The sequence below is a fragment of the Ciconia boyciana genome, chromosome 13 (genome assembly GCF_034638445.1).
Source record: "Ciconia boyciana chromosome 13, ASM3463844v1, whole genome shotgun sequence".
Classification (NCBI taxonomy): domain Eukaryota; kingdom Metazoa; phylum Chordata; class Aves; order Ciconiiformes; family Ciconiidae; genus Ciconia; species Ciconia boyciana.
The window spans coordinates 17,081,245-17,105,272 of record NC_132946.1 but is presented as its reverse complement, the minus strand read 5'-3'; the positions used below and the strand labels follow the sequence as shown (position 1 = coordinate 17,105,272).

The 24,028-nt window shown below is 46.0% G+C and overlaps 1 protein-coding gene across 4 annotated transcripts in view; it reads left to right on the top strand.

Moving 5' to 3' along the window:
• The window catches only part of MGRN1 (mahogunin ring finger 1), a 62,362-nt gene that overhangs the window by 18,732 nt on the left and 19,602 nt on the right, over positions 1-24,028 (top strand). For all 4 annotated transcript variants that reach the window (XM_072877613.1, XM_072877610.1, XM_072877611.1 and 1 more), the window contains 4 exons: positions 4,085-4,231; positions 15,982-16,099; positions 20,190-20,256; positions 23,278-23,330. In XM_072877613.1, the coding sequence (XP_072733714.1) occupies positions 4,085-4,231; positions 15,982-16,099; positions 20,190-20,256; positions 23,278-23,330 (385 nt within the window). The remainder of the gene's footprint in view (positions 1-4,084; positions 4,232-15,981; positions 16,100-20,189; positions 20,257-23,277; positions 23,331-24,028) is intronic.

The window sequence follows — 24,028 nt, the reverse complement described above, 5'->3', positions numbered from 1 at the left end:
GCTGAAGTACCTGATAGGCTGGTACTGGGTGTTTGCTCTTACCTTGAAAGCAATTCCAGTTGCAGGAGGAAGATCAACTCATGAGGCAATGTGTTTCATGGAGGAGTTGTATCCTGGGACAGCCTCTCTGCTTCAGCATGGGCTTTGGGCTTCAGATAGCATCACGGAACAAAAGTGCTGAAGGGATCAGCAACTATAGTGGTTTGGGAATGTGTCTGAAGGAGCAGCAGTATCATGGAGAGTCGTGAGACCACTGAGCATTTTGGATAAGGGCCTGAGAGGGAGGCGGATGATAGGGACTGAGGGGAGTCAGGTGAGTTGCTGTGAGTGAGAGAAGGGAAATCCTTCTCTTCCCTCTCCAGCACAGTGGGGCTGACCTTGATCCTTGGAGCTGTTCATCCCGTGGTGGAGGTGGTGATGGTGAGGGTGCTGGGACTGCCTGCTCTGCAGCCCTGGATAGCGTTAAACTGTGTACAGACCTCTGCAGAACCCCCAGATAGGAAAGCCTCCATTTGATGATCTCCCACCATGAAAGTCAATGCTGATAGAGATGTCAGCTAGTTCTTACTTCATTTAATGCCTGCTCTAACACTGTTGTAATGCATATCTCACAATACTAAGCCAAGCAATACTTAGCATTTATCCTGCCTGTCTCTAAGTTGTTGGTCAAACTTTCTAATCTCCCTACAGGATGAAATTGGGTTCAACTCGACCTATTTCTATAAAATTGTCATGGCTGCTGTTAATTATATTTTTATATTTTAATTCTTTAACAGACAAACAAAAAGTTCCAGCACTTCCATTGTTTTATCCAGAAGTGATGTCAGACCAGGTGGCCTCAGCTCCCTTGGTCATCCTGCTTTGCCTTTTTCATCGTAACGTTGGATCAGCTATTTGTTCTCAAAGGTGGTCAGTCTCTTCTGCTCTATACACATGATTGTGAAGGCTATGTGATTAACTTGTGTGCATGACCGAAAGGCACACCTAGCAAAGTCACTGGTTTCTAAATTTGTGCATGCATCTGTGGCCACCTCACATCAACACTGTCTGTAGGGCTTGACTAAATGTACACTGTAAACTTCAAGTGCAAGTGGAGGCAGAAGAGCTCTTGAACCACCTGAACCACTCCTGAACCACCTCCTTGCCTGCCAAGTCCGTTGCAAAGAAGGAAGGAATGCAAAATGTGTGACTTTGTCTTGTTACTCCCCTGAAGTTACATTCCACTGTTCCTGCACCTTAAGGTGGAACATGAGATGTCTCTGCCTCTCAAAGTACGCGCCAAAGTCATCCTTGCTTGTTCCTTGGTCCAGCTACCTGCTGGCATAGCTGCTTATGCAGTCTTTTCTCACCTGAACTCCTTGCTATGTGGCAGACAATTTTCGTAACCTCCAGCACCAGGCATGTTGCAACAGGAAGATGCGTACACAGCCTTGCTGTGACTGTCGCCATTCAGCAACGTATACCTTGCCCCCTGGTTGAGTGGTGCTGTTCCAGGCAGACCGGGCTCTGACTCTCCTACTTCCCAGCAGATGCATCCTCCAGAAACCTTCTCTCCAGGCACTGCAGTTGGTAGTGGCCCCTCAGTGGTTTCCCAGGGCAACAGATCTATTCTAGTCTAGGTTTAACCCCTTTTCTTCTTGAAAGGATGGAAGCACATTCTGAGTGCAGGCAGGGAGGTGCAGAGGTGAAGTTGGGAGCAGGAGGGTGATCTGGGAACCCGTATGCTTTTTGTGACTTCACTGAGAAGACAAAACAGGCAGTGGTTTTACTAATGACATGTTCCTTTTGTGTGATCTGCCCCCACGCCCAGGTCTCCCACCTTGTTACTTGGGGCTCTTACAGGTATCTAGATCTGTGTTGTTGATCTGTAACTCATGCATGTGCCAGGCATCTCTATTTTAATACCTAACCTATATATGCGGTCAGTATAGGTCTATGAAGTAGCCTTCACCCATGCTTGCCGGGAAGGGGTGCTGGTTCTCCCCCACCCTCCTTCTTCTGGAAGAAGTAGCAAGTGTATCGGAGCCTGGAACCTTCACTGCCAACCTCGGATCAACGGAGGGCAGCGCAGCAAGAGATAATTTGCAGAAGCTTGTGCTGCTGCTTTCTTGGACACACACAACACTTGTGAGCGGATTGTTGCCTTCTGTGTTCTTGGGTCAGTCCAGCACAAAATACTGATGCTACCCCCGTGTTTTCTAGGCAAACCTGCCCTGCTGGCTAGAGTGTTTCTTGTTTACAGCCTTCGAGTGCCATGATTTTATTCTTTGAATGCAACTATCTTGTGTGAAAATACCATCTTGCTCTACGCTGTATATTGTATCCAAGCTGCTGCAGATGTTCAGATTCTCAGTTCTTGGGATTTGTCTTTTTTATACTAGCATGTTGGGTGTATTCTAGCTTGATTTGCTGTTCTGACCTTCTGACCTAGGTGAACCTCTGGCAAAAGTGTTGTCTGGAGCTCTCCAAGTCCTTCAGACAGGAATACAATAGTAAGCTATAGTGATTCACTAGGATTACATTAGTACAAGTATGTGTGTTAGGTATTTGATTATACTGCTCTTAAATTTTATTCCGCACCTTCTGTATTAAATTGCTGAAGCTGAACATTTCGTTCTTGTTCAGTGTGGTGTTAAGTAAAATTCATGTTGGAACCCTCTTAATTAGGCAGCAGTTATTACATCTCAGTGAACTTGGTAAATAAGGATTCCCTTGACAATTTTTTGATTGAATTATGGAGGTATGCCTGGTCCATTTCTGAGTATTTTCAGCAGTGCAGCATATTCATCGAGGCTGTTTAATGAAGGAAGAGGCCGACTGATACTGTGAAGTCAGAGACAGTGGCAAGCTTTTCCTCAACAGTTTAGCTGCTTGGCTTTGACCAGGCATCATGGCAATTAAGGTAATACCGGTAGACAAGTGGTGCTGGAGCTGGGCAGCAAATCAAGTAGTGTTGTACACCTCTCAAAGGCAACCTGCTGCATTCATCGTTCCTGCATGGTGTGTGAACTAACGGTGGTACCTACAGTCATAGGATTACAGTGGGATTTGAATTTACGTATGAGAACCTGCTTCTGCCCTGCCCTGCCATCCATTCTGTCCGTCACTTTGCACTTCAAGGCAGGGGAGGTCTTCTCACGGTGTGTTGTGTTGGCTGCTTGTTCTAGGATCTGCTGGTCTCCTTGGCCACTCCTGGCATGCCATAACTCACTGCTCGTCCATGCCATAGCTCACTGCCCTGGAGCTTGCTTCATACCACCTTCTTCACCAGATTTGTTACCTGCCTTTTCCAGCAGTAGGGAGAAGGGGTAGTACCAGGCAGTGGTGATCACACAGTGGGATCCAGCTGTACAGTAGCCCATAGCCAAGTTATGACTCACCTTTATGTTAATTGAAAAAACTTCTAAACTCATTCTTGTATTGGTTATCATGTGTCTGTTATGCAGTTGAATGTGTTAATTTTTGTTCATACAATAAATGTGTGCAAGCTTCAGTCATTAGCAGCGTCAAAGGTTTAATTGATGATTTGTACATTTAAAGGTATTTGAAGTTCCTCTATTTGGATGTTTTCTGATCTGAATATCATCTTCTGTGTGATACTGGAGGTACCTTTTGTTGATTTTCAGGAGTTCTTTGTGTTACAGAAACCTCGGTTTTTGCCTGTCATGCACCATTTCATTTGCAGAATTAAAAGAATTAGGCTTTAGACATCTTGAGCCCATGCAGGATTTCTTCCAAATACTGAGCCTAATGTGAAGATTTAAAAGAAAGGAGAATGTTTCTTCTCCTAAGGGTTTGACATTCAAGAGTTCACTTTCTTGTCTCATTCTGTGTCCTGGCACTGAGGCCGGGTGAGATCCCTCAACACTGTCGTTACATAATTCACTTCAATAACTTCAGTCAGATCTTGGAAGGACCTTCTTCAGAGGAAAGAATGGAAATGTCCTGGGAAGCCCCAGGTGGAAGCCTGTGGTGCCTTGCCTGCCCAGAACACCTAGACTGGAGTACTCTTGTCCTGATTTCCAGAGTGATCTTGATGATGTCTCATAAATATATGTTCTAATCCTCTGGCATTGTCTTTCAGGTATAAAGATGATGTTGACAGTCCTACTGAGGAGAATGGGAAGCAGAAAGTCCTGTATAGCCTGGAGTTCACATTTGATGCAGATGCCCGTGTTGCCATCACAATCTACTGCCAGGCTACAGAAGAGTTTGTTGGTGGCATGGCAGTGTAAGTCCTGGGCTTGTGGGCACGTGGCAGGGGCACAGGAGCTCTCGGGTGATGAGCCTGTCAAACATCTCTCGTTAATCACCCCCAAGGGCAGTGCTGCCACAGGTGGTGGAGAGGGAAATCTCTTCTTTTTGTTTTATATGTTCTGATAGCTTTGAATATTACTTTCACTTTCTTCCCCCACATAGCCAATATCCTCTCTTGTTCCCTTTTTGGTTTGTTTTTTGAGTGTGGGGAAACCATTCTGTGTGCAACACAGAATGGAGAGGAAAGGAGAGGAACTCACAGCTGTATGCTTTGTCAGCAAGGTGTTCTATGAAATTAAAAAAAAAACAACCACCCTTCCCTTCAAATACTACCTGTTTTTTTCCAGATCACCTAACTCACTGGATTTTTGTGTTCCCTGTGATGGGAGCATCTGGGCCACCAAAGTAAAATTCAGTCTGACACTTACATAGTAAGTCTATGGAATTGAGGCCCACCCAAAGCTCCTTTTGGGATAAATGACCACCTCAACACAGGCTGTTGAGAGATGGCTATCAGGAGGATTTACTGCCTGAAACCCTGTCTGTGTGTTTCCGGCCAGGTACACATAGTAGCCTTTGGCTAGCTGTAGAAAGAATGGTCAAAATGTCATCTGTGGAGTCTTTCTCATATCCTGGTAGTACATCCCTGCAGAGTTCAAAACCTTTCTATCTAACTCGGCACATTTAAACCATTCCAATCAACACTGTATCCCATAAGACTACGAAAAATTTCCCCTCTGTATTAAGAGCTAAGGTGGCTGAAACGTGCTCTCCCTGGTGTGAACTGGGTACACGTGAGCTGCTGGTACACTATGGCAGGCTTCCGATGGCCATGGGACAAAGAATTCTTTTTGTTCTTACGGGTAAAGGAAGATTCAGGCTGCAGAAGCTCTTGGCTTCCTCTTGTAGAGGCTTCTGGCTGATCAGCGGCTCTGTGCACATAGTGCTGACGGCTTCTGCAGTGGTGCTCTGGATTTGGGGGTAAACTTATGTTTTATTGAAGGGATCTGCAGAGGTTTCAGCAAGGGAAAATATGTATGAGAAACCATAAAATTGCTGATGTGTTTTATGCAAAGTATAAACATCCTACTAATGATCAATGAATAGTGTATTTTTAGAAATAAGACAAGCTCAATGCTCCCATCCAGATGTGCATTCCTCCAAACTGGAGGATAACCCGATCCAGAATTTTTGTTTAGGTCCCTTCTCTTTTTCTGTTGAAGCCTGTGGCTGCCTTTATTTTGGGGAGGTAATAAATTAGCTCCTTTTAAGTGCTTGAAATATATCTCTCAACAAACTCTGAAAATGCTTTCTATTTAGATCCAGTTTTTCCTGAGCAGAGCTGAATGCAGCAGGACGCCTTAGAAATCCTGATAAAGTTTCCGTGTTCTGTCTCTTGGGTCCTTAGGTTTCCTGTGAATTTAGTGCTAGTGAAGGTGTTGAAATGGCAGTCTTGGAGATTGAAGTCCTCTTTTCCTAATACAGGTACAATGTGGAGAGGTGGCCAGTGTCCCTTGTGCTGCCCTGCAGCGTTCCTCGGTTTTTGACCTCAGAAGGGAACTGTCTGTGGGCTAATGGGGAGAACTGAGGGCATCTATGGCCAGGGTGGATGTATATGCATTGCCAGACTTTGGCCATGGCTTAAATCAGCAAGTCTTGTTTTAAATCTTGATTTTGATCTTCTTTTGCATATTCACTTGTTGGTTTACCTCCCAGGAGAATTTATTTGTCACTGGTCAGTAACAATGAAACATCTGCACTTACAACTCAGTGTAAGCTTCATATCAAACTTTGTGCTGCATTTTACAAAGAGCTTACGTCTGTGAAGAATATGCATAAAGTTTAAAATGTATTTTTTCAGACTCCTAGTTTTGCATTTTGTTACATCAAAATGGCAAAAAAGAAAGTTATTCTAAAAAGAAAAGATACTCTTTTTTAACCTGTGTCTTGAACCAAGCTGTGTTGGGATGGAAGTGCAACTGGATCACCTGGGACCAGCAGTGTAGCATTCTTGTTGGTTAAACTGCTCTATGTTGGACTCTCTTAAGAGACTGTCTTGTCAAGTTGTGCCTTGAATAATAATTGCTTAACGTAAGTACTATAGTTACCGAATATAACTAACTGTTTCTGGACAGAGTGTGTTTTCAGTCTTCTGTAACTAGTAGCTCTCCTCTCAGAACTCTGTCGGTTGATTGGAGGAGGAAAACACAGTTTCTGGCTCACTTAAGAACACATTTTACTGAAATTTAGTGCCATGCACTAAGCCAGTGACCCTCACCAGTGCTGTTGTCTGTTCTTTAAAGCTTATGCAGCAAACATGAACTACCTAATTGCTTTTTAAATTTAATTTGAACAATTCCTAGGTAGAGTTTCTGAAAGTTAACACAACTGTCAACTTCCAAGAAAAATTTTTTGAAAATATGAATTTTTTAATCCACCCTGTCCATGGTTCACTGAGAGATGGATCTCTGTTCACAAGGCAGAGGAGAAGCCTTTGTTCATGAACCCTACCTGCCTCTGCACGAAACCAGGATCAGTAGTCAGCAGCCATCACCTCGCTAAGGAAATGTAGCTGATGATATGTAGCCACCCTGCTAGGGTGGCAGCAGTCCCCAGTGCACTAAGCCTTTACGTCAAAAGTCAAAGCACTCAGATTCAGCTCTTGCTTCCATTGCTGGCCTTTTATTTAATAAATCATACTTTAATTTCCCCATAGTATAGGAGTGATGAACTGTCTGTCCCTGCTCTGGAGTCCTCGGACAATAAATGTTATATAAGTGTGGGGAGTGGGGGGCTGCACCAGAAGCCAGGGAACGTTTTGGAAGGCATGATCCTGATTTCATGCAGATGTGTAGGTAACAAGGGCTGGGGGAAGTGAGATACAAATATAGACTTTATAAGCTGCTTTAATTCAACCCAGGCTATTTTTCCACATGGAAGTGGCTCATGAAGCACGTCCTGGGGCTAGTGCAGCTGCCTGAAGTAGGCATCTCTGCTTCTCTGGATTTGCTGGCTGCTAGTAAAAACCTTTTGAAGCTCTGATTTCAGCTTTGCAAAGCAATTCTGAAAGGGCAGTGCTATAATTACTTTGATTTATTCTTTTCAGATTCTAGTGGAAAAAAAAATCTGGGCTGCATTCTTAGAGCTCTAAGTGGAGCGAGTGCATTTTTAGTGCACTAATAGGAATGCAGCTTGCCCCTGCCTGGGCTGGTAGTTTTTCCTTTTTCTCAACTTCTTCTGGTGCGAACAGCTACATTCAAGGAACAAGCATGTGCAAAAGCTGCACTGTGTGTAAATTCAAAACTTTCTCTGTTGCTGTGTCCAGCACTTGATTGGGAAGGAGGTGCTCTTTAAAACAAAACACTTTTTTTTTTTTTTTCCACTCTCCTAAATTGATGCTAAATCCTAAAATGGGAGAAACTTTCTGGACCCTTGTCAAAAGCAGAAATTTTCTCCTAGTCCCCAGCCTGCAGCATGGCTCCTTAGAAGCGCTAAACAAGTTATTCTTGCTTCTCTGCTGAAACAACCACTGATCCTGATAGTATCAGCGCTCCTGCTAATGTGAAACTCCTGCTAGGAACGTTGTTATGTTCATACAGTTTGAGGTGAGAGGAGGGAGGGGAGGGAAGGTGGTTCTCCCTGAGCACAGACATTGCTTGTTGTAGAGCCTCTGCTCATCTGAGAGCCGCAACGCTCTGTGTCATGGGCCTGCCTTCAGGATTAGCAGGTCTCCATGACCAAAGGGAAGCCTTTCTCCCTGCAAGCCAGGAAGCTTCCTCCTGGAGGAGTTTGGGCCCCATTTAAAAGCTGGTGGCTTTATCAGTATGTGCTGCCTGTCCTAACCTGTCTCAAAGGAGCGTTCAGCAGACTTTCCCAGGTAATCATGCTGCGAGATATGCTCAGCTATACCGTTTCCCAGCTAAGATCTTGGAAACACGTAGCTCCCAACTGCTGCCTGCCTCTTGTCCTGAACTGTTGAACTCTGAGTTTCATGGGGAGCTGTATTGTTGCTGCTGTGGGACTGCAGTTGACCAGTAAAGTCTGGAGAAGGCGAATCTGTGGCTGTTGGTGATCGTAGAGGTGTCCTCACCTCTGCAGCCCCATGCCCAGGGGAAGGTACCCAACACTTTCTGGTGCTAGTGCAGATATCTGTAGAAGCCTCTTGGGTGAAATCAGAATTAGTTTAAATCTAGAGAGGACTGCTGCTCTCACCTTTTGAATATCTTTTGCCCGGTTACTTTGTGGCGAGCCTAAAGACTCGTTAGACTAAAACACATTAGTTCTCAGAGGACCAGCTGGTGCGTTACCCCAAGGGTAACAGAGACCAGACCTGCCTATGTCCACAGTCTCTTTAATGGCATGGAATTAGTGGTGACCTGCCTCTGAGCAGCTCAAGACCCCCTGATATCCTCAGTTTTATTTATTTTTCTGGTTGTGTCCATTTTCTTTGGTTTTGGAAGTCAGTAAACTGTTACTCTGTGCTTCTGTTTCCTGTGGCAGTCCCCCCAGTGAGCTTTAGCACAGCATCTTCCCCAAGGATCTGCTCTCATCTTTGGTTAGTGGTGGGTGTGCTCTTGGGGAGGTGGTCTGTGATCTGGCTGGCTTGGAGAGAGGGATATTTCTCAGTTTGTCCTTTCCTTTGGCTTCAGTTTCCCGGCAGCTGGGTAGAAAGCAGGGAATACCCTGGTTGGGGAAACCATCATAACAGCTTGACTGCTCACCCGTGAGGACAAGCCTTGTCTTGCTCAGTGTCACTGAGGCACAGCAGTACCTGTCAGCTTCAAAAATGTCCTACAAAGAGAAATTTGCTGTCAGAATCCGTGATGCTACCTGGGTTTTAAGACTAGCCAGCCAGAGAGGCAGCTCCGTGCCTGCAGTAGAGGTGATCGGCACATGCAGCAAGGAGAGGTTCAGCCATCTCAGCCAAAGGGCGAAGGGTGACCAGGATGGGCCCTATCTAAATGGCATGAGAATCTCTGCCTTTGCATATAGGAGGCACAGACATGCAGGTGTGCGAGCGATTTGAACCATAAGCGATTTGAACTCATTAGCGATTGCCCATAAGCATGTAATTTCCCCCCAGATAAACGAGAGGGTACTCTGCATTGCATTTCCATTGCAGGGCTGGCAGTACTCCTCAACAGCTCCTAGAGAATAGTTGAAGGACTCCCAGTTCATAGCCTGCCTTCTCCTGCAATAACTGGTTCATGTGTTTATACCCTTAGATGCCTTTGGTTTAGGAGGCAGGTATGTGTTTTGGAACAGGCTGCAGAGATGTTCATATTCTCTTTTTGTGTGTGCTCTATGAATGCATCCTTTCCTTTTCTGGCAAAAGCCTTGATGTGCACACTATTAGCCTGTTCCTGGGAGGGCCCCCAGGACTTTTCCAGCTGTAGGTGTCCTGCTGACTAGCAGGAAGGACTGGGTAGTTAAAACATGACAGCAGCGGTTGTTTCCTCAGGGGGAGAAGTCAAACCAGCCCTGTAGCTGGAAGCACTTAAAACGGTCCGCTCTAAAGACATGAGCAATCCAGGCAGATCAGGAGCTGATGATTAATATGACATGAGAGATTTGGGTTTTGCAGCCCGTTCTTACAAAAAAGATCTTCCTCTTTGGACAGAAAAGATTTTCTTCCGTATCCTAGTAATGTTGCCAAGCTGTTTTCTCATTATAAAGAGAAAACACAATGAAAATAGGTCAGTCTAGCTCTGCAATCCTTGCCCTTTTTCAGGGCTGTGCTGTTTGTGTTGCTGATGCACAAATGGGTGCACTGGATATATTTTTTTTTTTACATCTCATTTCCTTGTTTGTTTTGCAATGCCTGCTACACTCATTGCAAACATCCTACCGCAGTCTTTTAAGCTGACGGTGGATGTGACAGTGCAATGATTGTATATTCTGTCTGCATGTGGAAGTTTGAATAGTTGGTTCACAGAATGAAATCCAACTGAAACGGGTAGCTCAGCGCATGGCTGTTTTCACTGAAGCTTGCATAGGAGAGCCAGAGGCGCTCAGATATTCCTTTGGTTATTTAATAGCCTCTGTCTATTCAGGTCCTTTGAAAGGAGCTCTTGCTGCTTTTGGCTGTGGACTATGGTGATTAATATGAATTCCTTGTGTAGAGAGATTTCTTCTGTGTGAAGAATCGGAGGCGAGTGCTGTTTTTTGCTAAGCACAAGCCTTTATAGCCGAAGCCTGCTTTGATCCAGGCAGACACCAGTCCCCAAGGGAACGCTGTAGTGTGCAAAGTTCACAGGCTGGAGAGCTAAATTCTATAGATTTCACCGAGCAGACAAACCCGCTTGTCTTTAATAAGGATTCTGGCCTTTGTGCCTCCCTGTGTAGCTGTTGTGTAAGCTGCCAGCTTTGAAGCCTGGTTGGAGTCGTGAGCGCGGTGCTCTCACTGGTAAGTTCAGCAGCTGAAGGCAGACCTCTGCAGGTGCTGGAGCGGGATATCGGTGGCAGGGTTTCAGCTGCGTGGGAAGGTGTTTGTTTCCTCCTGGCCTGGAGTGGAAACTCGGTCCTGGGAGGAAGCAGGAGGAGAGAAGACTGGCAGGGAGTGCAGTGCACCAACTTAGCACCCGGTTAACCTCCAAACTCTGTGTGGGAGCCTCTCTGGGCTGGATCTTGCCTAACTCTGACTGAGACCCCGGGCTATGGCCGCCTTATATTTTGGTAGTGTTTCTTATGTCAATAAAAATCACTTTGAGTTGAGACACTTGTTCAACTTCCCTCTTCCCCGAAGGCTGACCTATGAGATCCTGGCCCCATATGAAAGGGGAGTGTGCAGGTGGGAGAGAGATGGGGGCCAGCGTGCTTGCTCCGGAGGAACTCCTGGCCCCTTCGAACACCAGCAGAACATGACTGGCTCCCTCCTCATCACCTGTAAGAGGACATGGAGCCTGCCAGGCAGTCACAGCCTGCGGCACTGGAAGAACTGGTTCCTGAGTACCCTCTAAAATTCTCGTGTAACTCTGCCTTCAGTAATTCTGCCTTGTCCTCAGTTCACTGCAAATTGCCATGCAATGTGCCTAGCTGTTACTAAAGAAGGAGGACTCTTATTTTGTCCACAGGCTCTTCAAAGCCCAGACTGTCTCTCAGCCATTACTAGTCAAAAATGGTACCTTGGGGCAACACTGCTATGTGCATCCTGCTTTTCTCTGAGGAATGGGGTCTGGACAGGGCTCTGCGTAACTCTGAGACAAGCTGGCTAGGATCCTCGCGTGGTGCTTCTCGGTCGGGGTCCCAATGTGCTTGTCGTCCCAGGAACTTTTGACTGTCCAAGGCAGCCCCAGTGCCAGGCGGAGCTGAGCATGAGGAACACAGCAGTGAAGAAGTCACTGCTGGGACTGGCGTTCTGCTGAGAACTTCCCCAGGCGCTGATCAGGGAAGAGCGAGAGGGGGAAACGGCCCCGCACCTTCGTGTTGCGTCTCCAGTGAGCATGTAGCAACACAAGTTTAACTGCTTAGCCGGAGGTTCCCAAACACTAGCATGCCACTGGTGGCTTGGGAGCTATTTAAGGTCTACAGGTGCCCGGTAGCAAGTCTGGACTGCGTACAGGGAGAAGCCCGCGTGAGCCACAGGCTGAGTTTCTCTGTGCAGGCAGCGAGTGCTTCTCAGCTCATGGTGGAGGAGTGAGACTGGGGAAAAATTTTAGTTTGTTTCCTGTTCTCTCAAAAATCACTGTGATGTAGGCACAGGGCTTCTCATCTGCTGGTTCTCCGATACACAGCTGGTTTTGGGGGTGCAAGGGTTTGACATGGAGGAGGAAGGAGTCAGTGCAGAGTATAAGCTTCGCTTTGTGCGAGTAAAGGTGTGTCAGAGAGCTTACAGGAGGAGATGGGCTGCGTGAATCCCGAGGACAGAGCTGGGGGGTGCTGCTGCAGTCAGCAGTGTGGTACCTCGCATTGCTGGTGATTCTCATGCTGTCAGGGGTACTTGAGCAAACAAACAGCTTTAAAAAAACGTGACCGGGAATTTCTGTTTGGTCCTGACCTAATAGGACAGACCCCACTTCTCCATCGTCCTGAGCTGCCAGTGATTGCAAGGTGGTTTTGTTAGACCTTCCATCTAGATGGAGACCAGGCCCGGTGCAGCCTGAGAAATAGCAGCCCAAACATTCAGATTTCAGCCTTTATGCAGGGAGAAGCAGCGTGTTGCTTCTCTGCTATCCTTTATTCTTAATACATGCTCTCTTTTTCTGTAACACATCTCCACAGCTCTACAGAGCTTCTCCACTATTGTTTTCTGTAAGCCCACAGTAGCGTAGGCAGGGAATAGAAGACTTATGAATACAGCAGATGCCAACCAAAAGGGCTGGGGATGGGTAGAGACCACTTGGACACTGACGTGCAGGATACTTGCTTTGTAACAGCTTGTCAAGTTGTCCTCCCGCGCAGCACGAGGAGTGCGTACTTGTGCGGGTGGATCCTGTGCGTCACCTTAGAAAGGTGATTGATCTCAGTGACCATCTGGGGTCACCAGCATTTCCAGGGGATTCACCAGGCTCTTGGCCCGCTAGTGCTCGGCAGCCTCGGCACTGGCTGCTGTCTGGGGGTCTCCAGCATTGTCTGGGTGTTCAGATCCAAGTCTGACATGCGTTTTGGCAATGGGGGCTAGGCAGTCACACAGTCCGAGGCATAAAGCTCACTTGGAGAAGCCTCCTTGATATTTGTGTCATACTCTTCAGCTCAAGAAATCTATGTACCTGATTTATTTATTTTCTCAGGAGCAGTGAGAGCAGCAAGTCTATGCGAGTATTGTTCTACCCTATCCTCCTTGGAACAGCGTTACTTGTTTTCCTGTTGTAGACTAGTTTGGGCTTCTGGTGCTGTAAGTGCAGGTCCTCCAGCCTTCCTGGCGCTCATCATCACCATGTTCACACCCCTTTCCCAGCGCTGCTGTGGTGCATCTCATCCAGGCAGTCTCTGACCTCCACTCTCCTCTGCACTTTATTTCCAGCAGGTTCCTGACTTGCTGTCACCTTAGATAAGTCACTCTTCCATTCCCTGCTTTCCCAGCTGTAGAGGGAGAATTGTGCCTCTCTGTAGAGCTGGGAAGCTTTGAGAGTGCCACAAAAGGAGCTAGATACAGGCTTGCTCTATTCATTGTGCTTGACAACTCAGTAAATAAAACTTCACTCAATTGCCCGCTCTGTAATTCACACATAAAAGACCTGTCATTCTGGTCTCTCCCACACCATGCTTTAAATGCAAAGGATGGAGTGAGACCTGGTAAACCAGCACAATTTCAGCGCAGTACAGAATGGTCTTCAAGGGTAAGGTATTGTCATAAATAACATACTGCACCTGCCTTGGCAGGAGGAGCAGAGTGCACGTGGTGAATTCTGGCCTTCCAGAGTTTGATGTGGATCTTGTGACACTTGATAAGCCTTCTGGATCCTCAGAGGGTGCAGGAACTACACTAGCTTTCCAGAGAAAAGCAGCAGCTCATGCCAGTAGGAAGCCTGGTTTTTCCTCCTTGGGTTTGAGAGGAATTAATAAATATTCATCATCTTCTGGTATCCAGGTTCTTATACCTTCAGCTGCAAAATGCATCCTAATCATCGTGCTTTAAAGCCCTGTGTTACAGTGCTGGCTGGCCTGAGCCCTGGAGAGCAGCCCGCTCTCCCTGTGGGCTCTTGCATGCTGGCAGCAGGTAACTTTACACTCTGGCAGGTAGCTGCCAGAGCTATAGCTCTTGAGTGTAAAGTTTCTACAGCATCGCTTAAAGCTGAGTTTTAAGGTTCAGGTATGTCGTCTCTAATCACCTCTGCCATCCTCCAGCCCAGTCTTCACATCTCTGCTGTGAATCTCAGTTCTGCAGTTCTTGGTTGACTCTGCACCTTGGGCTTTTCCCACGGTTTTTGCTTCACCCCCTCTGGAAGTGAGCTGCCCAGCCCTCTTGCTCCTTGCTTACAGAAATCAGAAGGCATTACCTCGGATGTGGAAAACCTTTGTATTGCCATCCCCTTCTGGTGCACTGCGCTCCTCCACAAAGTGTAAGTAGGCCAAAGGAACTGGGAGCTTTCCAACCTTTGCTTACATACCTGGTGATTTGTAAGCTGTGTCTGTGTTTCAGAATAGCTAAATGTCCTCAAAAGTACAGAATCCTGGTTTTCAAGCAAGGATTCTCTTTTCTTTGCCTCTGTGGACACTCTGTTAACTGCTCTGCTTGAGAGGGCTCTGTACTGAATCGGCCACATCAAATGCCTCAGTCTCCTCTGGTGTTGTCTCCTTTGCAGGGCTGGCAGTAGTACTGCCCATGATACTCTGAGAAATGGAATCAGCAAACTCTGAGGAGCCGGTTGTCGGGGGATCCTGTGTGATATCCCAAGCTGAATTAAGGAGAAACACAGCCTAGAGTTCCTGGTGCTAATGTGACACCTGTCCCTGGAGCCTGTCCCCGGGCTGTCTGGTCGATCAGGAACCGTGACGATCAAGTTTGAACAGTCAACAAGGCTTCGAGCTTGTAGCTGTTCAATGTGCAGTGGCTGGAGGCCAATGCTCTCACAGTCTCACCATGTGCAGCTCTGCTTAGGAAGTGATGGTTAGTGTGCAGAAGAGATAACATCCCATTACTGTGTCTGGCTGTTAAAGTCTTTCTTGTAGAGCTGGAGCTAGACCTGTCTCGTCACTGTGCCAGGGGAGGTTGTTGTTTCTGCAGTGTAAGCCCCTTGGGTAAGGGATCTCTTTCTGGTTTGTCAACGTGCTCTGAACACACAGTTGTTAGCTGGACAACAAAGGCTTTGGTGGTAAAAAAAAAAAAACAGCTTCAGATGTTCCCACCCTGCTTTGCAGTTCGCTGCCTCCTCTCCTGTGCCAGAATTGGCATAGCGAGAGGCTGTGCGCATCCAGCTCAGAAATCACCCTCCAGAAAGGGGTGAAAACTTGATCCTGTTTTGCCACTGAAGCCCACTGTGAATCACACCGTCCATAGTGACGGTCAGCAGGCAGTGAAACATCTGTCTTGGGGCAGGCAGTGCTGGGTGGGCTCTGGGTGCAGAAGATGGCGGATGGTAGCTATGGTCCCATTCCAGAGATGTTCATCCCAGCCCAGCAGCGCTGGTGTTTCAGTGCTGGACCTCGAGACGGTGGAAGAATTGTGACTCTTCTCTAGGTGGCTGGCGTGGAGAACTGGTTGGTGTCTCTCTGGTGGTGTTGGTAGCCCTGCAACACCTCTGGGGAAGCACGTGAGGAATAGAGGAGTGAATTGGAATGGCTCTGGCTTACCAGGATGATGGTGAACCAAGCAGCATTTCTCACTGCAGAGGCACGGGAGAGCTTTCAGCGCCGTGTTGGGTTGTGTGTTGCCACTGTTAGATCATTGCTTGTTCTTCCTGGGTTTCCTGCAGAAAATAAGACTGTGCGCTGGGCTGAAAGCCAGCGTTGCCTAGGCCCTGGATTTAGTGAGCTAGCCTTTGCCAGGCTGCCGCACTCCACTGTACTCCTCTGACATCCAGTGTTTCCAGGCAGGTCAGTATGGATCCGATCAGACCTTGCCTGTCTGCGCTGCTTTCCCTTCCCTGTGCTCACCTTCTTGCTTTGCCCTTTCCCTTCCCTTTTTGCATCCATCCCCACTGAATGGCTGCCAGCCCCTGCCAGCTCTGCCTCGTAGAGCTGCCACTTGTGATTCCTGAAAGGCGGACAGGCGTGAATGAATGAGAGCATAGCAGAGAGCAATCACTTGTTACAGCAAGCTTTCTTTTCCCCCCCTTTCTTCAGATACAGCACAAAGAATCCCTCTCTGCAGTCGGAGACGGTTCATTACAAGAGAGGGGTAAGCCAGCAATTCTCCTTGCCTTCCTTCAAGATTGATTTCTCAGACTGGAAGGATGATGAGGTAAGTCTCTTCTCAGTGTCCCCTTCTTTCCACAACCCTGTTGTCCCAGAAGCACTGGACTCTTTTTAGTGCCGTGAAGTTATGGCTGGAAGACACCCTCTTCCAGCTGCCATGGCATGTTTTGTGGGTACGAGACGAATGGGGCCCTGGGAGGAGCAGGTGTGAACACCGTATGGGAACTTGGCAGGTAGATGAGGCAAACGGGGAAGAAACCCAAAGAAGTGACTTTTGATACTGCTGATCAGCTGGCATCCCAACATCTGGTGTAGGAGGGACACTGCAGAAATTGGCACTGGAGCTCTTCTTGGAGGAACCCACCACTCCTCAGCCTTCTTCTCCCTGCCAGCCAAAGAGCTTGTGGGAACAAATGTCTGTCTGGATCTCTCTGTTTTGGTGTGGTTTTGTTTTTTGGTGGGTTTTTGTTTTTTTTGGCTGGTCCTCTAGAACAGTGATCTCCAAAGTGGGGTGCAGGTAAGACAATTCATTGGGGTGCAGGAAGAACTTCAGTAGTACATGTATATATCTTATAAATAATAAATATACATATATTGGGAGTACATGCTCAAATTTTTTTACTGATGGGATGAATAGTCAAAATAGTTGGAGACCACTGCTCTAGAAGAGTCCTGTTCTGTTTAAGGGCCACATCCTGCATTATTAACTGTAGCAGTACAGTGTAGTGGGGACACACTCTCCCTTCTGGGGCAGATTCACACTGGTGCATTAATGCTGAATAAGGGAATACCTTCCTCCTTTTAGTTTAACCCATAACTGCAAACAGACGAGGGCTTGGTTTTAATTAAGCTCTGTGGCTTTCTACTACATAGCAAGATCTGTGGACTCCTATTGATTTTGGTATCTTTGCAAAATTCCAACCCAGACAGTAACTCTCTGCTTCTTGAGCCTCTGAGCTTTGGCCCAAGGGCTTCCCCTGCACATGACACAGGGCAGGGAGGACTTGGTCTTTCCCCTGCTCTGTGCAGAACTGCCATAAGAGATTTCTGATGCAGAGGAGTCCGTCTGTAGCTACTGCTAATGTATTTGTTCCTGTGGACCCCTCTCCCAGGTCAACACTGATACAGTGTTCATTTCCTGACCCAAGCCTGTATAAGAGTATTGTGTTTGTGAACCCTGGTAGATAACTCTACCTATTTGAAAAAAAAAAAAGAAAAAAGATAACTCTACCTAGTTAAAAAAAAAAAGAAAGAAAAAAGAAACAACAACAAAAAAAGACAGGAAAAAAGTAATCTTTCATGTATTTTGAAAAGATTGAATAGCTATTGTCTTGAAGTTACAGTTACAACTATAATCAGTCCCGTGCCTTAACAAATGCCGTGGCGGTTACCAAGAGCCTGCAGAGTCTGGTCTCCTGATGTCTTGGCTTCTCTGCCAAGATATGATTTCACAAGTTCAGCCTACAAAAGCCTGGAAGAGCTGCTTTTCAATCCCTTCTGTCATCTGAGTGAGCTGGAAAGAAGGAGCTCAGATCCCTTTCTTCTTAAAGAATTGAGAAGCTTAATTTTCACTTTTGTTCCTGCCAGCAAGGTTTTAACTAGAGTACTAAAGTAATGTCCCTTTGACAGCTTAAAGGGAGAGATGCTGTGGAAAAGTAAGCTTCTAGCTCCCTTTGCTTGATTCTGTTGCTTCCTCTGTCTCCTCTTTTTCCATTGGTGTTACTGGGAGCTCTGGTTGTGGAGAAAATGTGGAACAAGCACTGTGATTCAGAAGATTCTCCCATTTCAGCTCTGTGTACACATCAGTCCTTGTCCTCTCAAGTCCAGTAAAATGCGTATGGCTAAATCTTCTTAACTGGCCACTGAAATGCAGCACTGTTATCTGAGACAGCTGGCAGAGTGTTATCACTCAGCTGTGTGCAATTGCATGTTTCAGATTGCTTTCCAGCTTTGTTATCGGTGTTGTCCAAAAAACCCAGATTTACTTCATATTTTTGCTCAGTGTAATACTCGTATATGATGTAGTTCTTGGCTGGCCAACAGAAGGGAAAATAATGTTATGTTGGGTTGTTATGTGGAAAGCTTTATAAAAGTTTACTTTGTCTTCGTAATATACTGGTTTGCTTGCAAGTTACAGTGTATGGCTTGTGTTGAGACAGTTGTTTTCAGGTCCCTAAAAATGAATGTGAAATGGACCCTTAAAGAGGCCTTTTGTTTGAGAATGCAAAAGTTTATATCGTAAAGCAACCACAATTCTATGATGTGACTTTCCCTTCAAATGGACAAACAGTAACTGCTGTCATACAGTCATAAATCAGAGCAGGAAGCAAAGCAAAACCATAAGCTTCTTTCAGCAATTTTAATCAATTGTCCTCGATGAATTTTCCCTCTGTGGCATGCCATAATGGTCCAAAAATGCAAGCTGGAAAATAGTGGCTCAATGAGTCTCTTCTATAACAAATACTGAGAGGTTAAATGAGATTTTTGTGTTCGCTCTGTTACTCTGCTGTTTTGGAAAGAGACTAGATTCTGGTAGTTTGAAGGAGGAATAAAATGTAAAACCATCATACAGAGGATGAAAATCAACATCCCTCAGGTTTGAAGACTAGCTAGGTCAAATCATAAGGTCTTCCAGCACATGCTTTCTGTTTGGAATCAGGTATGCACGTTTGAACGGATGTGTGTGTGTGTGCAAAGCTTTGTTACGCAGCTAAGAGCTGCTTCTAGAAAGTGCTGCAGAAGCTGAGTGGCCCCAAAGGCATGCAACCTGCACGAGGAGCGTGCAGCTACAGACAGACGAGCAGCAGACTTCCAATTCCCTCTTCCCCCCGCACCTTCTGTGGAAGGTTGGTGAGCTGTTGCAGTCCGAAGCACGTGCCTGCAGCTCTTGGCAGAGGCACAGCTGTGTGGCTAATGGGCTACGGCACACTTGGCTGATGGCTGCCAGGGTATATCATCTATATCATCTCCCACTGTACAGTTATCATTCATTTCAGGATGAACATTTAGGTTGTAATTCATTTGAGGAGGAACCATTTTCAACTATGTTAAGGCTCACGGTGAGGGTCACCTTCCCTCCAGTCTGAGTGGTTTGGGTTGCCATTTGTGCCAATGCCAATGGCTGTCCTGATAGTTTATCTTTTGAGGGACTGGCTGGAGAAGATCACACTGCAAATGATGTTGGGGCTGTGGGAAAGTGACGGAAGCCCTGAAGCACTACCTGAACGGTGCTGCGGCGCTTCGAATTGGGTCTCAGTTTTCACTGGAAGACTGAAAACAAGACTACCTGGAGCACCATGGTGAAATGACATCTTTTTCCTCTCTTGGCAAGAGATGAGACAAAAACCCCCAAGTCAGTAATTAACAAAAAACACCAGAAATCCAGTCTCTGAGCCACTTCTGTTCCTGGCATAGGACAGTGTTTGTAAGGTTGCATTTTTCTTGCGTTTGTAAGATGACACGGAGCTTTTGAAGTGCTTTAATGAAGTGTAGGGCAAAGGAAGAAATTAAGTCTGTTTTCCTTGCACTCACGTGAGATCTTAAATGTTCACTCTCACCAATTAGAAGGTCAAGGACCTGAATTTCATAACATGCCAAGAGATGGAAATCAGTCTGGTGCTTCCTTAAAGTGTTGTGTGAGCTTGAAGTTTTACAGATTTTTCTCTGGTCTTCAAGAACTTCATACAAGAGTCGGGGTTTCTTTTGTGGTGTAGGGATCATAATGCGTACTGCTGTGCTATAACCAGTATATCCTACCATGCAAGCAAAACTGTGGCACTAGATGTATTTTGAGAAACTTGTCCTACTACAAATCACTCAGGAGACTTTTTAGGATATATGAATTGGTGAGAATTAAATACCGTATAAAATTCAAAGGGAGATCCTTTGCTTTGCTAGCCACGGCTGGTGTTTAGTGCTATGTCAATGTATGTATGTTGTACTTACTCTGGTTGACTCCCTTTGAAAGATGGTGCCTGAATTTTAAATCCTCCTGCTCTGTTGTGTCCTTTTGAGACCAGGGACTGAGGGCGTGTCAGAAGGGGCCTTCATTCCTCTGATGTTAATGCTATCTCGAGCGTCGTCTTCAGGCAAGCCTGGTGTGAGTTGTCTAACCTCATCTCATTTCTCTCCCTCAGCTGAACTTTGACTTGGATCGTGGTGTGTTCCCTGTGGTCATCCGAGCGGTGGTGGATGAAGGGGATGGTAAGCATGATGGTGTGCTCCCTTGGTGGTCTTCTAGCTCTCTTTGAGGTTATGCAACTCCTTCCAGGCAGGCCTCCTCCTGCGATGATGAAAACATTTTACTTGTAGCAAAAGCTTGGGGAGCCTTTCCAGAATAAAAATATTTCAGGAGTTCACCTTAACTTCCCTGCATTAAAAGGGCCCAGCTAATCATGGGTTCTTACATAAAAACATGCTTTTAAAAATAGCCTCCATTTTTTACAGGAAAAATGGCCAGGTATTTAGTGTTGGAATAGTGTTTAGGAGACCTCCTGGCTCTGCCACCAATGCCAGGTACAAATTGGAGCAAATTACTTCATTTCTCTTTGGGTTTTGCATTTGCAGTTTGTAAGGCAAGGAGGGAGTTGGTCTTTTCCCCCTCTTTGGGGGGTAAGTTGTCTTCATAAAAGCTATAGCTAACTGTAGGGTGGGCCTTCCCCTAGGAGTGGTCAGAGAAAAAGAAATGGCTTTAAAATGCTCAGGCCACTGTTCAACCAAATACAGCTTAATTCAGCAGTTTAAAATTCTGCCGCTTTTTCTGAAGGGTGCTGAATAGTTGCAATAAAAGAGCGTAACCTTTGATGAGAAATAATATTGTTGATTATTTTTAAAGCATGTTGCCATTTTGGAGAGGGAAGTCCAGTAAATGTTTAGATTGTTACTCACTTTGCACAGTATTTTCCTTAGGGGGTGTGTGCTTTTGGGCTCCGTGTGTTTGCACTCATTCTGAGCGTCAGCAATGGGAAGGGCACAAGGAAGTCACGTTTTCTCTAAAATTGGGGGCTGTTGTGGTCAGCAGGGCCAGCATTTCACTTCTGCATTTTGTAACGTTTTGTACAAAATGTAAGAATAATTAGAAAGGAAAAAAAATCCATTGTTGATTGCATTTAGTGCAGTCACTTGCTCTGTTTCTTGTGTTGTAGATGTGAAAGTGCCCAGAAACATATTGCGTTATTTTACAGTCCTCCAAGCAGAGTGAAATAGAACTGGATGAACCAATTTAAAGTGTGACTAACAAAGCACAGTGCAACATAAAGGAAATTACTTCTAAAGTGCATCTATTTTTAGTGATTTCAGGCACCATTAGTAACATTGACATATATGTATATTTCTTGACCATAAATATAAAACACCTTCCTCTGTTTATGGAGCTTTTGGCAAGGTATTTGTACTTTCTAATGTTGGGCATGCCTAGAAGGACCAAAAATAGAACAGGAGGCAGTACGGGAAGCATACATTTATGCACATACCATGCCCGGTCTTAGCCAATAGTGTACTGTCATCTATTTTAATAGCCTGGCAAGCCAATTGCTTTTAAATCCTCTCCTGGAAAGAATATCAGCACAAAAATATGTGACACTTGAGTGAGATTTGAGGAAATTGTTGTGTATTTTGGTTCTTTTTTAACTGATGGGACTGGAAGGAGCTGGCCTTGTGTGTTTGGAGCACCTGGAAAATTACAGCTGGCCTGTAACTGCCTGTGTTAAATAAAATTGAATGGCAAATTAAAATAGCAGTCAGCGAGATGTTGGTTTGGACTGAATTCTGCCAGGAGATGTTTGCGTGCCTTGAAGGATGCGAGCTTGCAATGTTAGCCCTCTCCCATTCCTGCCAGCGGGATTGCTTTCAGGGAAAGGTACAGAAACCCTTTGGGGAGGGAAGGTGCTGCACAGAACGGGTCGCACCGCTCCAGCCACACTCGCTGCTTGAATGCCACAGAGGATATGAAGCGAAGCGATGCCCATTATCTCTTACTTGGCTGTTCAAACTGTGGGGAGGGACCTGAGTTTCATTTACTGAGTGAGCTAGAACAGCCTTGCTCTCGGCTGGCAGTGGGGGGAGCAAGCAGATGAATTCCCAGTTTTAGCCCTCTTTTCTGCAGACATTATGTTCCTGATTGCACCCAAATCCCCATGACCAATCTCAGTTACCCAGCAAATCTGCAGGCATGGGCTCTCTTCTCCCAGATACTGCTGTTTCCAAACATGATCTTTGTGCCGTAGTCCAGTGAATGGTTCCTCTTGTTGTCTCTGCTATTGTGGGGGCCCAAAGGAAGCTGTTGAGCTCCTCTCCCTTTTGGACAACACAGGAGTTGCTTCCTTCAGCTGTTAACTTTCTGGCACAGAGCTGATAGTAGGGTCTGCCACCTCTTCTGCACGTGCTGAGCACAGCCGGGTACTGGTGGGCCCAGGCAGGGCGAGGTGGTTACATGCCTTCCCTTCCCTCCGTGACTCCTCCACGGCCTCTGTCTCCCATTTCCGTATGATGAGTCTGAACATAATTAAGCAAAACCGTCCAACCAGTTGGAGCTGAACAGAACCTTAGAGTCTTGAGCCAGAGAGACTGGGATTGTACCTTGGCTTCCTCTGTTCTGTATTTTGTATTTGCTGAGGGAATACAGTACAGAAACCTCTGACAGCCCCTTCTCAATGCTGTTGGATTAAGAGGGAAGCTTCGAGTTTGGAAGAGGGAAGACGTGATGTTTGTCTTTGGGGAAAAAATCAGAGAACTGCACAGAGATGTTTCAGTGTCCAAAATTGGTATGAGAAATGAATGTTTTATAAGCACGTTGGATTAGAGTGAAATAAGTGATAAGTACCAGGGCTGGAAGTGCTGACAACTGCTGTTAAACCAGATGGATTTATTAATCTCTGTGATAAATTCAGGTAATTAGGAATTTGAGGGGAGAGCAGAATCCCACTGAGCTCTTTGTTTTACTTTCCCTTTCCAACCTCTGAAAACAAAGTGGGATAGCTTGGTGCACCCGAGATAATGAAGGCATGTCTGTGTAGGGCCCACCACAGGCTTTTGTTCTTGCTCTGCAGGAGTGTGAGATGAACCAACCTGATGACAAGATAAGAAAAGTTTTAAATTGCAAGAGGAGATGAAAATAGAACAGGTGGTGATTTAGAAATTGTAAACAGACGAACATTCAGCTCATGGTAGTTTTATGCTTGTGCTGCTTTCAAGGTTTAACCAGGACTGCTCTTTCTCTTTTTGCAGTGGTGGTTGAGGTGACGGGTCATGCCCATGTTCTTCTGGCTGCATTTGAAAAGGTAAATGAGTTCTTTTCTCCCCTCTGTCCCTGTCCTTGTATATGTAAACCTTTCCATGGGTCATTAGTTTGTATTTATATAACACTTAGCACAGTGGAGTCCTGGCCCATGACTGGGGTTCCCAAGTGCTATTGTAGTAAAAATACTTGCTTGCAGCAGCTGCTGTGCAGCCTGTAATTATCGTTTGTACCTGAGCTGGTCACTCAGCTAATTGTAGCTGGTGTTTCCTGTGTGTGGGGAGAGGATGTGCCTCAGCGGCTGTTGATGTTTGAGGGTGGAAGGTGTTGACCATGGCTGCTACTGAGCAGTTTTCCAGGGCCTCGTGATCTCTGCAGAACTGGATCTGCTGTGTCCAGACCCTGTTGCACTATTGTTTGGCCTTAGTTTACACATAGCACCAAGCCCTTTTAAAGAATTAGGATACATCCTGCATAAACACTTTGAGCTCCACTACTTTTCGGTGGCATGTTTGATGTAGCTGACCGCTGCCTACGTGGTAAGGCTAAGCCAAGCTGTATGCACAAAGCCTTGATAACAAAATCTCTTCCCATGATAACTGGACCCTGAAAACAGTTGCAAGATCCATAACTGCACCATGTTGTGTCTGGTTGTGGTAATAATACAGACACATACCCTGGGCAAATGCTACTTGTAGTGACACACTAAGATGAGGCAAGAGATGCTGCAGCAGAGCTGGG